The sequence below is a fragment of the Miniopterus natalensis genome, chromosome 3, assembly GCF_054644295.1.
Source record: "Miniopterus natalensis isolate mMinNat1 chromosome 3, mMinNat1.hap1, whole genome shotgun sequence".
Taxonomy (NCBI): Eukaryota; Metazoa; Chordata; class Mammalia; order Chiroptera; family Miniopteridae; genus Miniopterus; species Miniopterus natalensis.
Window position 1 is genome coordinate 40,760,681 of NC_142083.1, and position 14,742 is coordinate 40,775,422.

Here is a 14,742-nt window from a genome sequence, read left to right on the forward strand (position 1 = left end):
ACTGGGTACTGTCAGCAGAAAAATTAGTTTTTATTCAGTCTTCTTAGTTATATTTTATGAGTTTTAGAAATTAAAAAATCATTCTGTCTAAATATTCTCAATTTAAAACAAATTTCAATAGCAAGGAGATGTGCTGTCTCCTCCTTTAAAACCATATCAAACTTTCTCCCCAATCTTTTCCCCACAGTATGATACAGTAGAAAACCAAAGAGTCTTCTTAGTTTCATTAAATCAACTGTGAAGATGAAGAGTTGGTTGGCAACTTTAAAATTAAAACTCCATTTAAAAAGTTATAATTTGAGAGTTCTCTAGCATCTTGTGAGTAAGCCATTGGTAATTGTTCAGGAACCAAGAGCTGCGTTTACAGATGACCCGGGTCCTTGGTTCAGCCCACTCCATCCCCATTGTGGCGGCTTATCTTTCATGTCACTTATTTCCTTTCTTCGCTCTATCCCTTCCTGCTTCTCAATATTTATTGACCTCCTATCCCATGGCAGGAACTATGAGAATCATTGGGAATGAAAACCAAAATAAAGGAAGATGGGTTTGTAGCTCCTCCAAATCAGTACAGCACTGTGGGAGCCCTGTTCTGAGGAGCGAACTTTTGAGAGTGGGTGAAATGATGGAGTGGGACTGGGAGACTTAAGGGAGGTGTCTTTAAAAGGGGAAGCTTGGGTAAGCCTTAAGTAAGATAGAGTTCCTTCAGCAAACAAGGGCAGGAGGGTCGTTCTGGAGACGGGGAAATACCATATGAAAAGGCACCTAGGTGAGAAAGAGTGCAAGGAAAGATGGGGCTTGTGTGGTTGGAGCCTGAGGGCTTATGGAGAAGAGGCAGGGGCTGGAGAGGGAAGCAGAGGCGGATCCTGAAGGAGCTTCCATCGGTGTCATTTCTCCTTCATTCTGTGGGTAATGAATCAGGCAGCTGAAGCTGTTACTCTGTGTGGTTACTTGTTAAGTTTAGCAGGATAGATTACAGCTAAGGTTATAACTACAGCTAAAGTCGGTACCATCTTTCCTCATTACTCCTGAGTTTTCTAGTTGGCTGTCACCTCTTGAGTGTTTTAACCCTTTGAGGATCATTAGAACCTTTAGGTCTCTTTAGTAGGTAGTGTTCATCGTTTGGTATGCTAGACTTCTGGCCTGGTGACACTCTCATCACCTCTCAGGCTCAGGTGCTCCAGGCTCAGCCTGAGGCCACTGGCACAAATGTGAGGAGACTACTCAGGTAAGTTGGGCCAATTCAGCAAAAAGCCTGCTTATTGCAGGAAAGACCATCAAGGCCTTACTAAGGGAAAATAATTCAGATCCATAGCCCACTCAAACAAGTATTTTTTGAACTCACCAACTTATCAAGAAGTCCTTCCTCTTGTATGAGAAAACACATTGTCTTTTTATAGCTCTCACTCACAGACCTCCCAACTGTTTATCTTACAGAATTATCTATCGTCATTTCAGATGAAGCAGCAGAGAAAATTTAGAAACTGATTTGTTAGTGAATGTGGTGTAGTAAATCTCTACCAAACACACTGAGTTTATAAGGAAACTGGAGCTCACTGCTTGGAGTTCTCTTCTTGAATGTTATATACTAAAAACAAAACCAAACAAACAAAAACACACAAAACACAAACATTTAAAAAGAAAAAGCAAACAAAATAAGTCAATTGTCGTGTACTAAGGATATCTGAACTCTTTTCTTCAGGTTCAACTAGCAGAATTTCTAGAAAATTTGCAAGAAAAGTCCTTGAGGATTGAAGCCTTTGTTAGTGAGATAGAATCCTTTTTTAATACCATCGAGGTGAGTTCCCACATCCCTTTCACTTTTACCTGGTTTGTTCACGGCATCACAAGTAAATGATACTGATCTCAGAGAATCTGAGTTGGGGTTTGTGTGTGCATATGTGTAGCCGTTGTTGATTTTGTTCCATTAAGAGTGAAGGTCCTTATAGTCTTCCATCTGTGTGTAATCAGTGAGACTTTCCGTCTAAAGGTAAATGACTAGCCCTTGAAAGCACATACACATTTATCGGGTACTTACTACAATAAGGCAAGTGCTTTACATGCTTATCCAATTTAATCCTCAAAATAACCATGTAAGATAGGCGTTATTATTGTTCCCATTCTATGAATTAAAAAACTGAGATTTACGGTTGAGTATATTACCCAAGGTCATATGTTGAGAGACAAGATTTGAAATCAGGTCTGAGGTCTTACTTGCTCCACCATCCTGCCTTCCCCTGGGCTAGTTCTGCAGAAACGCTCTCAGTCACTGCCCAGTGTCCCATGCCCAGATAAACGAGTGCTTCTCATGGTGCCATCGCCTTTGTTGAGTTCATGCCCTGCTAGCTGCTGGCCTCTGCTCGGTCTGCAGTGAAGGGAAGATGTAGCAACGCTCCGTCCGTACATACAGGGGGCCCAGGCATCCTCACTTGTTGGTCAGGAGTGGCAGAGGCCCCTGCGGAAGGCTGGTGCACAGTTTCCCCATCCCTAGAGCAACTCCACATCCTAGTTTGCTTGCGAGAGGCCTGCTTAACTCCAGTTATAGCTCAATGAACACCAGCTAATTATTTTAGTGCCGCCCCCCGCCAAAGTGTCCCTTTTAGACAGTAAATTATACGATCACCTCATCACCAGCTCCCTCATGAGGCAGCCGGGCATCTGGGTTTGTCCAGATAGGCAATAAAGTTTCTCCTACTTTGGAGGAAGCTTCCCTCTCCCTGGAGAGCACTTAGGAATGTAGCGCCCTGTCCAGTATCCTGCCTGCCCCTGCCTCACACCGTGATTTTAGTGGAGGGGTGACAATGGCACAGATCCCTCTCCACTACCTGAAGGCCACGAATCTTCATTCACTGCAGTGCCATTCTCCAGTTTATCATGTGGGCATGCTGGTGGGAAAGACTGCCGTGCAAATATCTTTCTGCGTGTTTTTATTAACTAAATCCTCCTTGATGAAACCCTTACCGTGAATCCTATTGCCAAGCTGACTATGTCAAAGGGGGTTGGTGGGCTGGAAATTTAGACCGTGTACATAATCTGTGATTCTCTTATCAGGATGCCAGAGGTGAGTTATTTAAAAGGGTGGTGTTTCTCTTAAAAAAAAAAAAAAAAAAAGGCATGCACTTCTCATTTCATTCAGAAGCTTCTTGTTTTGTTTTAGGAAAATTGCAGTAAAAATGAGAAAAGGCTGGAGGAGCAGAGTGAGGAGATGGTGAAGAGGGTGTTAGCCCAGTATGATGAGAGGGCCCAGAGCTTCGAGGAGGTGAAGAGGAGGAAGATGGAGTTCCTGCACGACCAGATGGTCTACTTCCTGCAGAGCATGGACGCTGCCAAGGACACGCTGGAGACCATCGTGAGAGAGGCAGAGGAGCTCGACGAGACCGTTTTCCTGACTGTAAGCTCCAGCTAACACAGGCCCCGACACCTTGCACCCACTCTGGCCCAAGTCTGCTTTAAAAATTGTATTTTTCAATGTTCCCTAAGATCATTTATATACCTGTGTGTGTAGGGGGAGTTATTTATTTATAATTTTGACATTTAAAAACTTGGGGGGCATGCTTGATGCCTATGGAAAGGACCCGGAAAATCCTTAGCACCCCAATCCAGCTGCAGGATACATGGAAGTCAGGGCACAGCCTCATCTGTTCTGTCACAATGGGTTGGTGACCTTCTAAGAGAGAGGAGGAAAAGCAGCCTGAGAACCTTATACATGCCCTTCTCCTTTGGGGGCCTGGCATCGTCACGCTGGCCCCTGGGCCTGTCTTCTCCACTCCTAGTCCCTAATCTGAAGTGGCCCCTCAAAGGGACCATTCCCTCTGAGCCTCACCAAGTGGCTGAGAGTAACATTTGGTACACTTTCAATGCAAAGGGATGACATGTGATACCCCTCTCAGGTAACATGTTGATGTTTATATAAGGGTCTTCCTGGGAACCAGATTCCTTAATTCAAACAAGTACCTTGTGGACCGAGATTCCCTTGGGTGCTCCTCAGATTGCACCACAGAGGCAATCTAGTTCCCTAGAACATACAGTAAGATGCTGGTTCTCCGTGGAGCCAGGATTAACCAGGAGTAATGGAGGTATTTTCCTTGAGGGCAGTCCCAAACCTAATTATCAAACCAAAGGAAAGCCCCATCTTATGATGAGTGGGGAACCTCCCTCCCTTTCAAAGCTCCCCAGTCCACCCAGCCCTTCAGTAAGGTTTGGAGATAGAGCAAGGCAAAATGGGTCAATGGCTTTGCATTTGCCTCTGGGGACACCTCCAGCCAGGGAAGATTTAGGTGAGGTGGACTTGGCATCCTCAAACACAGTGAAAATCACTCATTACTTTATGTTTAACTAAGGCAAAGCTTTAATATTTTAAAATTAGACATCTCTTGCGAAGTATAATATTAATAAAGTGTTTGTGCTCCCTATGAACCTAACTTTTGTTTGGTAAGCATATTTTCTTCTAAAAAAAAAAAAACCAACAGGAAAAAAAAGAATATTTTCTTTTCTCCAGAAGAACAAATTGTGAACAAGAAAGCCTTGTTTTTTTTCTGCTTATAAAAGAGATATATATCTATTTTACAAAATTTGGAAAAGACAGAAAAGCACAGAGATAACTACTGATTACATTTTGGATACATATCCAACACTGACAAATTTAAGTCATTTTCATTACTTCAGAGAATTCTATCCTGGAAGCCGTTTGTTAATGAAGAGAGAAGCAAAGTATAAGCAACTCATTGCTGGCCTTGCTGATCATGGAAGCTTAGGGCAGAACTGGAAACTAAAGACCCTGCATCCCTGCCCTCCCTTTCACCCTCCCCATCCCTTCTGAGCATTAACTTCCTGCTGCCCCAGCTGGAGCCACCCAGGGGATGGTGAGGAGCAATGATTTTAAAACATGCATAACCTTAGTGCTCTAGGCTGGTTTTGTTGTTAATTTCTCTCTCTTTCTCTCTCTCTCTCTTTCTCTCCCGCCCTCTCATTCGCTCATAAGTCATTTGAGGAAATCAATGAAAGGTATATAAAACATGGCACAATGTAGTGGCACCTGAGAATAGCATGACTATGGTTTATTTTTAATATTTTGATGCTTTATAGAAAATGAGCTGCCAATTAAAAAATACATAAATTTAGTGAACTACTGGATTTTCACTTTTAGACACAGTGCTTTTAAAAATGAAATGACAGCTTTGAAAGAAAATTGCATGTGCTTTAGTTAAATAACAATTATTATAATGTAGATTTTTAACTGCTTCCTTTAGATGTAGTCTGTCTTTTCCACCTAATCTGGACCATCCTTCCTGTCACTGCATACAGAACATTTTGTAGATACTTAGACTTGTTAGTTAAATATGAGCATTTGAAAGAATCATTCATATCTGCCTTGAATAATTTTATGACTTAATGTAATTTTAATGGAACTTCTCTCATGTTCTCTTCAAAGGATAGGCAGGCATTTATCTTCCCTTTGTGCTCAGCTAACCTAAATGAATCTTCCTCTTTTGATTTGTTTTGGTTTTGCTGCTGTTTTTAGCACTCAGTCTAAGAGAAATTCTTTATTCATTTAAAAGCCAAAGCATTAACATGAAATTAGGAAATGTTGTCTATAAAAACATCAGATCTATGCTCATCTTTTGGAGCCTCTGATACTGAAAGGCTTATGCTGATCTGATACATTTTCTCTTTTGTCCCATAGCAAAACCAGAGGCCTTCCCTATGGTTGAGCCTAATTCTTTTATCTTTTTACCCCTTTAATGTAAATTTCTAAGCTTGTAAATATTACCTTCCGTTTACTTCAATGCCAAATTGTAAACTATCATAAAGTAAAATCAGAAATTTGTATTTGTGATATATTAAAATGTGGAAAAATGATTTTGGATTAGAAGCCTAATTTTTTACATAACAAAAACAGTACAGATGAACTTGTTTACCTTTAAAAAGCCTATTCAACAGAATACCGCCCATACATTTAAAAAAGAATTTGTATATAAATATTGGCATTAATCAATAAGGGTTTTATTACAGTGGCTCTGTCACAAATAGAATCACCCAGGGAGCTTTGAAAGCGCTGATGCCTGAATCTTACCTCCTGAGATTCTGGTTTAATTGGTCTGAGGTAGTCTGGGCATTTTTAAAGCTTCTTGGGTGATGTTAATGCACAGCCAGGGTTGAGAACCTCTGGTTTATAGCAACCTGTCGCCTGGCTCAGTGGTTTCCCCAAAGTGGCTGTGCCTGAATTAGATGTGCAGTTTGTTAAACCAGAGCTCCTGAAGCCCCAGCCCAGATCCACTGCAGAACCCAGGGTGGCCCAAGGCGTCTGCATGTTTTCCATTTCTCACACAGGCAGGTCTAGGAAGGGATGCCCAGGCCTTGCTCCCAGTTTCCTTTGTTTTAAAAAACATATACATTTCTTCTGCATACTATTGATAATTATCTTTATCCAAAAAGTGTATGGATGTACAGTGCCATTCCTTATACACTGGACATGTCGATGCATATTTGCATATTACATTTCACCCACCCATGGAAAACACTGATGGGCAGGAAAATTTGGTGAATGAAAATTTGCAAACACTTTTACTTTAAAAAAATGCTAGAGTACATGTTTACTTTTATAAACATTAGAATATTAACTTGCTAGTATGAATTGACATCCATTTAATCCTAAGTTCCATTTCTTTGGTTTTGTGCTTGAACTTGTTGATCCGTGTGTCATTTTCATTAATCTTGATTTCATTGTCCAGTGGACGGTGAATTAACCTTTGCTAAAGCTGCATGCCACCTAAAGGAGGTTACACTTGGGATAACCATTGTTTTCCTGTAAAGAAAAAAGCAAAAATCCGGATTTGATAAAGAAATATGATCAAAGAAAACTTGTGCGCGCACACATGATGAAACTTGATTGTGTCACTAAGAGGCCTTTCATGTCCTCAAAACAACTTCTACTCCAAGGTCCAGTTTCTAGGAGAAGTGCTAATTATCTAGTTGGTTGTGTGTTTTTTCCCCTTCATATTATATCTCTAAAGGCAGTGCGCATAGAGTAAATGATTTTTCTCACCCCTGGAAGTGCTTAAAGTAAGGAACGCTATCAAGCATATTTAGAATAAAAATTTGCATATTTTGAAAAACACATTTGCTTAGAAAATGCTGTTCTGTTGAGAGGATGCATTCTTTTTCTTTTTTGTGCTCTTTTGTGTTATAATAATGAAAAAAAGAGTCACAACCATTGTAGGACCTGCTCATAAAAGATGTTCACTTGCCCTTTCGTATATTGATGTTAAAACTGGGCAGGTCAGTGCAGAAGGGAAAATGCAAACTTTTTACTTGTGGTGTCTACAACCAGAGTTTTTGTGCTACAAAAATCCTCCATTTAATCAGTAGCATTTTTTGAGTGGCCTTCGTAAAGGGACTAGTCGTCGTCATCTGTCCATTCTGTCCCTTCTCCCTCTGCAGCCCCAAAGCCTTAACTGAGGCCGGTGCTGTGTCCCTGCCCTGGAGCGCTGTGGGGCCGCCCGGCTGACCTCAGGGCCCTCTAGTCCACTTGCCCGGTTCTTCCGCTTCCCTTTTGCGAACACTCCCGCAGCTCCCCCTGCCTTGAAAGAGAAAACGGGAACTCCTGGCGGATGTGAAAGGCTCTTCAGAGCCAAACCACAGATCACCTTTCTCTCACTTCCTAGTGAAATTTCCATTTCCTCGTTCTCAGAGTAGCCCTGGATCGCCCCTGGCTCTGTCGCATGCTTTTATCCAAGCCGTTCTCCCTGCAACCTCCTTACCCCCGGTCCTGCCTAGGAAACTCCTACTCATCCTTTAAGACGCAGCCCAAATGTCACCTCCTCTTTGAAGCCCCCATTGGAATCGTCTCCCTAAATCAAATGATAGTGAGTTTTATTATACCTAACACTAGTAACCATAGTTGGCACTCTTTAACTATTTCAGTTATATTTTATAATCTTTTTCCCTCCCATTGATAAAAAATTTATGACAACCGAGATCCTGATATTCTCACCTAAATAAAACTTTACCCTCTTATACATTCAAATTTATTTATTGAATGCCTGCTGTGTGCCAGGTTATACATTACAATATAGCAGGGAACGAAACAAAGTCCTTTCCTGCATGAAGGTTATATTCTGGTGAAGTAGACAGACAAAAACAAACAGGTCACAACAAGTTTGAGGAAATAAAACGCAGCAGAGTGAGGGGTAGACGCACCTCGGCGTTTAGTGTCCTCGGGGCCGGCCTCTCTGAGGGGCTGACATTTGAACAGAGATCTAAATTAAGTGAGAAAGGGGCCATACAGGCATCTGGGTTAAGACAGTTCCAACCGCAAGTGCAAGGGCTGTGGCTCTGTGCTCCCCAAACCAAAAATCCGCAGTGCTGAAGCCGATGGAGCTCCTCGAAGCCGAAGCAGGTTCATTGCTGGAAGATAATTCCCTCCTCTGAGGGAGGTGCACAGAGGCGGGCTCCTAATCCAAGCCGAGGCCCTCAAGCTACAGATGAATGTTTTGCCACCTCTTTTCCCCTCTGCAGAATCAAGATGTTTTTTCAAAAGCCCAGATTTCCCCTAGATACAAATGCTAAAAGTTAGTATTTATGGGCCTCTCTCCTTAGAGGGTCTTCAGTTTATAAAAGCTGTTGGTTTGTAAAGCATGGCTTGTTTAGTTGTTTAAGAATGGATAGACTTTACCCTCCCTCAGTGCTGTACCCCTCTCTCCGGCACAGTGTCTGGCACATAATAGGAGCACATATTGTTTGAAAGACTAAATGACTAGAAGCATGACAATGAGGGTTGAGAGCAGCAGAGACATCATACAGTGTGTGAACCTTTATGTCATTAGGAAATAAATAAAAATAATCATTAAAATGTAATTTTTAGGACTAATTTTATAGGTGCAAAATGAAAAATTGTATAATTTGATGGAATCTACTCAGATTTAAGGATATAGGAATGGAATTTCTAACAGCAGTTATACCAAAAATCTTAAGAATAAATAGATTTTAGACATACATTTCTAGACTCTGAAACAGTTTAAATCCTTTTTGGATGCAGTGCCTCACAAAAATTACCACTAACAACAACTTCATTTTGAACAATCGTTTTACCTTTCATTCTGTCTGCTAATAATTTCTTGACTTACATAGAAATATTTTCCCCAAACAGGTTGCTTTCTGCAATGGAGAGTACTGCTTCTTTAGAGAAAATGCCTGCTGCGTTTTCACTTTTTGAACATTATGATGACAGCTCGGCGAGAAGTGACCAGATGTTAAAACAAGTGGCTGGTAGGCATTTTAATATCTTAAATAGCTTGGTGAAATTTGGCGGTTTTTCCGTGTTTGTTTTTGAATGTAAGGAAATATAACTGGAAAAAGGAAAATCTTCCTTGTAAACATTTGAAGCCAGATTCTGAAATCAAGCGTGAGACTAGTATACCATTTTGGTTATAAACTACATTTCCATTTGCAGCTCTATGGCTGCCCTGGGATACTGAGGAGGTGGAAGAATGTAGCAATAGAACCCAAAGGTCTCCTCTTATTTTCATTGTCAAGTAGGATTTCTCTCCCTCTCTTCTAGGGATTATTTGCTTCATGCCAGCAGCCAGCTAGAGAAGGAAAAATAAATAAAATGTTTTCATATGTACTGAACAGGTTTTTCCTTATGAGTGGTTTTCCCCTCTTCAATTGAGTTTTCTTTTTTTTAAACTAAACAGATTAGCTTTAGAAGAACTAACAGCTCAGCATCATGCTCTGCAGCCAGGAGCCTCCCACTCAGCTGTCAGAAGCATCTTGCCGGTGCTTCAAAATATTTTTTTTAATGTGCTATTTTAACAAACAAGACAATGAAGCGTATTTAAATTTCTCAAAAGCTGCCGTGTTTCAGTCAAGTTACCAAGTTCCACTTACTGTAAAATGTACTCGGATGTCCTCCTTAAAAGATGCTATGTTCTTTCAAAACCACCTTAAAGATAGCTGCTGTTTTTCAATTGACAAGTAACTTTCATTCCTGTAGGAAGAGTGTTCATTTAGTAGCTGGTAAAAGGCTACCGTGTCTTTAAAAAGACCAAAACCCTACCAACCCTATCCAAAATGAAAACTGCAGTCGTTTATCCTAATGGATTTTCTGTAGAAATGTCTCAAAACAAAAGGGTGCTTTCTTATAATGTCTTTAGGAGGCATTTAAAGTGATTGCAAACTAAGAAATTCTGATTAACAGAGTAGATCTTTTGCTTTTAAGGGATTCATTATATGCTGTTGTTCATTTAGACCAGGGGTGGGAAACGTCTGGCCTGTAGGCTGTTGTGTACGGCCCTAGAAATAACTTGGTCTGGCCCTGCCAAGGCAACCGCAGGTGAGATTCTAAATTCAGTAAATCTAGGAGCTTTTTTCATAGCCAATTTTTAAGTTGATAATTTTGTATGGGCGGAGAATGATATTATAAATATCCAAATGGCCCTTGGCAGAAAATAGGTTCCCCAGCCCTGATTAAAATGGGTATTTTTTTGAATACCTGATGGGCAATGAGAGGACATTCTATATGTTTTAGGGGTCACAGAGTTAAACTGTCATTTTTGAAATAGTAGTGCCCGTGGCAGTCCTAGTAGTTCTAAGCCGTTTTGGGGAAGCTGATCTCTGAGAGATAAATGCTGTGGATTGTGCATCTGCTTCACAGAATTGGAGCCCAGGGTTCTGACTTGTTGCTAAATAGTTTTTGTTCATTTTGTGACCAATGACAGCTCTCAGATATAAAGTCCTTACCTGGTACCTGAAGAGCTAATTGGATCACTCTGTAAACTAAACAGACATAATGAGGAAAGGATGTGGTTTTTCCACTAATGTTTATTCCACACAAACATGATGCCTGGCACTGTGGAGGCTGTTAGGCATATCTTACCATCTAATCTCACAACCCTAGGAGGTAGGTTTTATTGTTACTCCCATTTGACAGGTGAGGAAACAGAAGGAGCAGAAAAATGCCTCTCACATTGCCCTAGATACACAGCTGTTGGGGGGTTGAGGTGAGGACTTTGGCTCAGAGCCTGCACTTGAACCATTACTCTACACCTAAAGGCGGGGTGCATTGTATGAAAGGAGAGGTAACCATAGATTAGAGACAACCGAGGCTTCCTTGACTCTGGTTCCTGGGGCCTTTTTTAAAAAAATTGTGGTAAAATATCCATAATGTAAAATTTACCATTTTAACCGTTTTGAAGCATACAATTCAGTGGTATTAAGTACACTTACATTGTTGTACAGCCATTGCCACCAGCCATCTCCAGAATTCTCTTCATCTTGCAGAACTGAAACTCTGTACCTGTTAAATATAACTCTCCATCCCCTACCCCAGCCTCTGGCAGCCCCCATTCTACTTTCTGTTTCTATGAATTTAACTACTCTAGGTACCACATATAAATAGAATCATATAGTATTTGCCTTTTGCGACTAGCTTATTTCACTTAGCACAATGTCTTCAAGGTTTATCTTTGTGTCAGAATTTCCATCCTTTGTAAGGCTGACTAATACTCCATTGTAGGTCTATACTGCATTTTGCATGTCCATTCACCCATCAATGTACACTTGGGTTCCTTCCACCTTTTGGCTACTGTGAATAATGCTGCTCTCCCAGGGACTTTTTTGAAAACTGGCTTGAGTGGGAACCTGAATCTGGCCCAGGTCCTCAAGTCCAAGCTGGTCTAATGCTTAGCTCCCTTAGTGTGACTGCTCTGTATGGGACACTTCATCAGACAGAGGGAATCCATGGGGATGATTCCTCTGACCAATTCCTTAGCCTCTGGCAAAGAAGCCTTAAAAATCTCCTTTTGTCTTTACTGCTATTCAAGTTCATTCCTATAGAAGTGTAAACAGAGTTGCTAACACAGAAAATCTAAGTCTCTGATGTTCGTGTAGTGCAGGAATCATAAATCCATTCATTGCTTTTCATTTACATCTACGAAATGTTTTTGTTCCCTTTTTAATTTTAGAATACTTTAAAAAGTAAGAATATTTCCTGTTTTTGAAAAAGAGATGTTCTAACTTTAATGTTTTGAGGAGAAGGAGCACATTAAGTACAGAATTCTTTCTAGCCTACATGTTTTGCTTAATTCCCTATGACTGCTTCTTCCTTAAAATTTGGTGATGGCCGGTGGGGTGGGGTGGGGTGGGTCAATTATTAGTTTTTAAGTTGGTTAAGCTACCTGAGAGAGATTTTTGAAAAGGTGTTACCATTTTTAAAAAGCAGATATTGCTCAATGTATAATTCATGAAACAAACAAACAAACCAAACCAGGAGCAGTTTCAACGTTCACGCCTCAAGGAGTTCTCCAACGCTGTTTCAGAGACAGCTGACAATAGTTGAAGCATTCTGCCTGGCCCTTCAGTAAACCTGGGCAACATGAAAAGTGACTGCACTACGTTTATCTGGATGGACTCCTTTAGAATGTGACACTGATTTCCTGCTGCGAAGACAGACAGTGAAGTCAAAGACAGCATACGGATCTCTGAGCCGTTCCCAGTGCTTGGGGAGGTGCTCTGACAGGCAGGCTTCCTGTCTGGTCGCACAGCCTGCTCAGCATGCATTGCCTCCGATGTCCCTCTCTGAGATGGTGGAGGATATTGCTGTCGTTAAAATTCAGAACAATAGGGTTATACTAGATAGCTGAACCTTATATTTTAATCAGTGAATACGGCACTTTTCCCCCTATGCAATTTTTACATTTTGTTTAAATTTCTTCTTAATTTGTAGGTATGGTCATTCTGGAAAGAGAAAGTAGGACAGTAGTTTCAGAAGGTGCATTTTGTTTTATTGATGCAAGTCTTTTTCAGCCTTGATGATACAGCACCTATAGCTAAACAGGGTTTCATTTGCCTATTGTGAAAATAGACTCTATATTGACATAGAAGGGTACACCATTGGTTCTCCAGCAAAGCAAACTCAAGCTTTTGCTTCAAAGAAAACCCAAGTCATTTGGTGTATCCTCTAACCTGTGTAAGTTAATTTCTCTAAATATAGAACTATAGAAGAATATTCTCAAGTGATCCTACTTGGGGATCCACTTTTATTTATTTCTATGTGTGTTATATGTACACATATACAGTTGCATAGAAAGCATTTTGGAGGGATACACAGTCAACCATAGCAGAGGAATGTCCTTGAGGTTGGGGGTAGGGGAGTGTTGGGGAAAAGGGGAGTTTTACTCCATGTATTTCTGTATTGCTTGAATTTTTTGTAAGTGACTTTTGAAAAAAGAAAAATCAATCAATAAAAATAACGTTAGTTATAATAAATCTTGCGTATATTCCAGTTCCACAGCCTCCTAGGTTAGAACCTCAGGAACCAAATTCTGCCACGAGCACAACAATTGCGGTTTACTGGAGCATAAGCAAGGAAGACGTCATCGACTCGTTCCAGGTTTACTGCATGGAGGAGCCGCAGGATGACCAGGAAGTAAACGGTAGGGTTACTAATACAAATGCAGGGGCACGGGTACATTTTTGCATCTTAATGTGAGGTATTTAAGCCCATATATCATGGCCCTTTCTGTAGGGCATTCACAGCTACTTATCAAAACAACAACAAACGCACAAGTGTATAATGAAATAGAAGCAAAATTTGGAAATCGGCCTAAGGGAAAACAAAAATGCATAAATATCATACTGGTCAACATAATTGCTGTAATCGAGATTCAAATTTGACTTTGAGCTCTCAGGGTAACAGGAGCATTTACTGATCCTCATTTTCAGAGAGGAGGTAGCATGCAAGAGTTTCAGGGAGAACAACTGCAATCAGTACTGAAGTCAAAAGCCAAGTGTAATGGGCGCCACTTTGTGGAGGAAAAAAGAGCTGTATGGGACAGTGACTTCCACAATAATTTTAATGCAAATGCACCATTAGATGTCATGGTTGGCATTTTCTCAGATCCACCTTTGATAAAAGCTATAAACAAACTATAAAGGTTAATTCAGAGTTCACACTTCTCAAGGCATGGGCCTAGTGTCCCACATTAATGTGCAGATAGAGGTAAACGAATTTAGCAGGGTGAGTGGGTAGCATGTCTTATAGCTGAGCCTCTGTAAAGTATCTCTGTGGTTAGGAGGACTTCTAACAAGACCTGGAAGCCAAGAAGTTTGAGGCTGTACTTACCGAGTGAGAGCCGGTAGGGCGGCATTCTGTTTTGCGTGTTGAAGCATAAACAGATAGGGTGGGCAAAAGCAGGGTTACAGTTGTGAATATGTGAAACAGAGTTTATTCTTGTAGTATTATTTATTAATTATTGTATTATTGTCCATGCAAACAACTGTAAAACTACTTTTGCCCCACCCTGTAATTTAGAAATCAAATGATCATGTGGCAGGATTGACACGCCACATGTAATAAGGAATTAATTATAATATATTTCACTGTTGCCAATATTTAAGTCTTTTGAGATGTCATGTGATTCTTATTTAAATTAGAAAAAAAGTTAAAAAAGCAACCACTGGCATAGTGTAAAGTTGGCTTTGCCCATAAGAATTTCTATTTTATTGGGAACCTATTACCATATAGCTGTGACAACACAACAAGATAAGTGCTCTGGTCCCCATGTGAAAATGAGAAACTGATGTGAGGTTAAATAATTTGCCCAAGGCCACACAACTTATACATGACAGGGGCAGGATTCAAACACAGATCTTTCAGACTGCAGCTTATATTTTGGTTTGCTTGACTCTGTGTTTGTTTCGTTACACAGTAGTCCCCCCTTATCCAGGGTTTCACTTTCTGAGGTT

At 40.6% G+C, this 14,742-nt stretch overlaps 1 protein-coding gene across 2 annotated transcripts in view; it reads left to right on the top strand.

The window, feature by feature from the left end:
• The window catches only part of CMYA5 (cardiomyopathy associated 5), an 83,304-nt gene that overhangs the window by 43,054 nt on the left and 25,508 nt on the right, over nucleotides 1-14,742 (top strand). Inside the window, exons 3-7 of one of the 2 annotated variants that reach the window (XM_087815432.1) lie at nucleotides 1,700-1,795; nucleotides 3,155-3,388; nucleotides 4,979-5,001; nucleotides 9,146-9,264; nucleotides 13,281-13,430. In XM_087815432.1, coding sequence (XP_087671558.1) covers nucleotides 1,700-1,795; nucleotides 3,155-3,388; nucleotides 4,979-5,001; nucleotides 9,146-9,264; nucleotides 13,281-13,430 — 622 coding nt within the window. Of the gene's footprint in view, nucleotides 1-1,699; nucleotides 1,796-3,154; nucleotides 3,389-4,978; nucleotides 5,002-9,145; nucleotides 9,265-13,280; nucleotides 13,431-14,742 lie in introns of those variants that run through there. The other variant, XR_015714256.1, reaches the window with a different exon arrangement.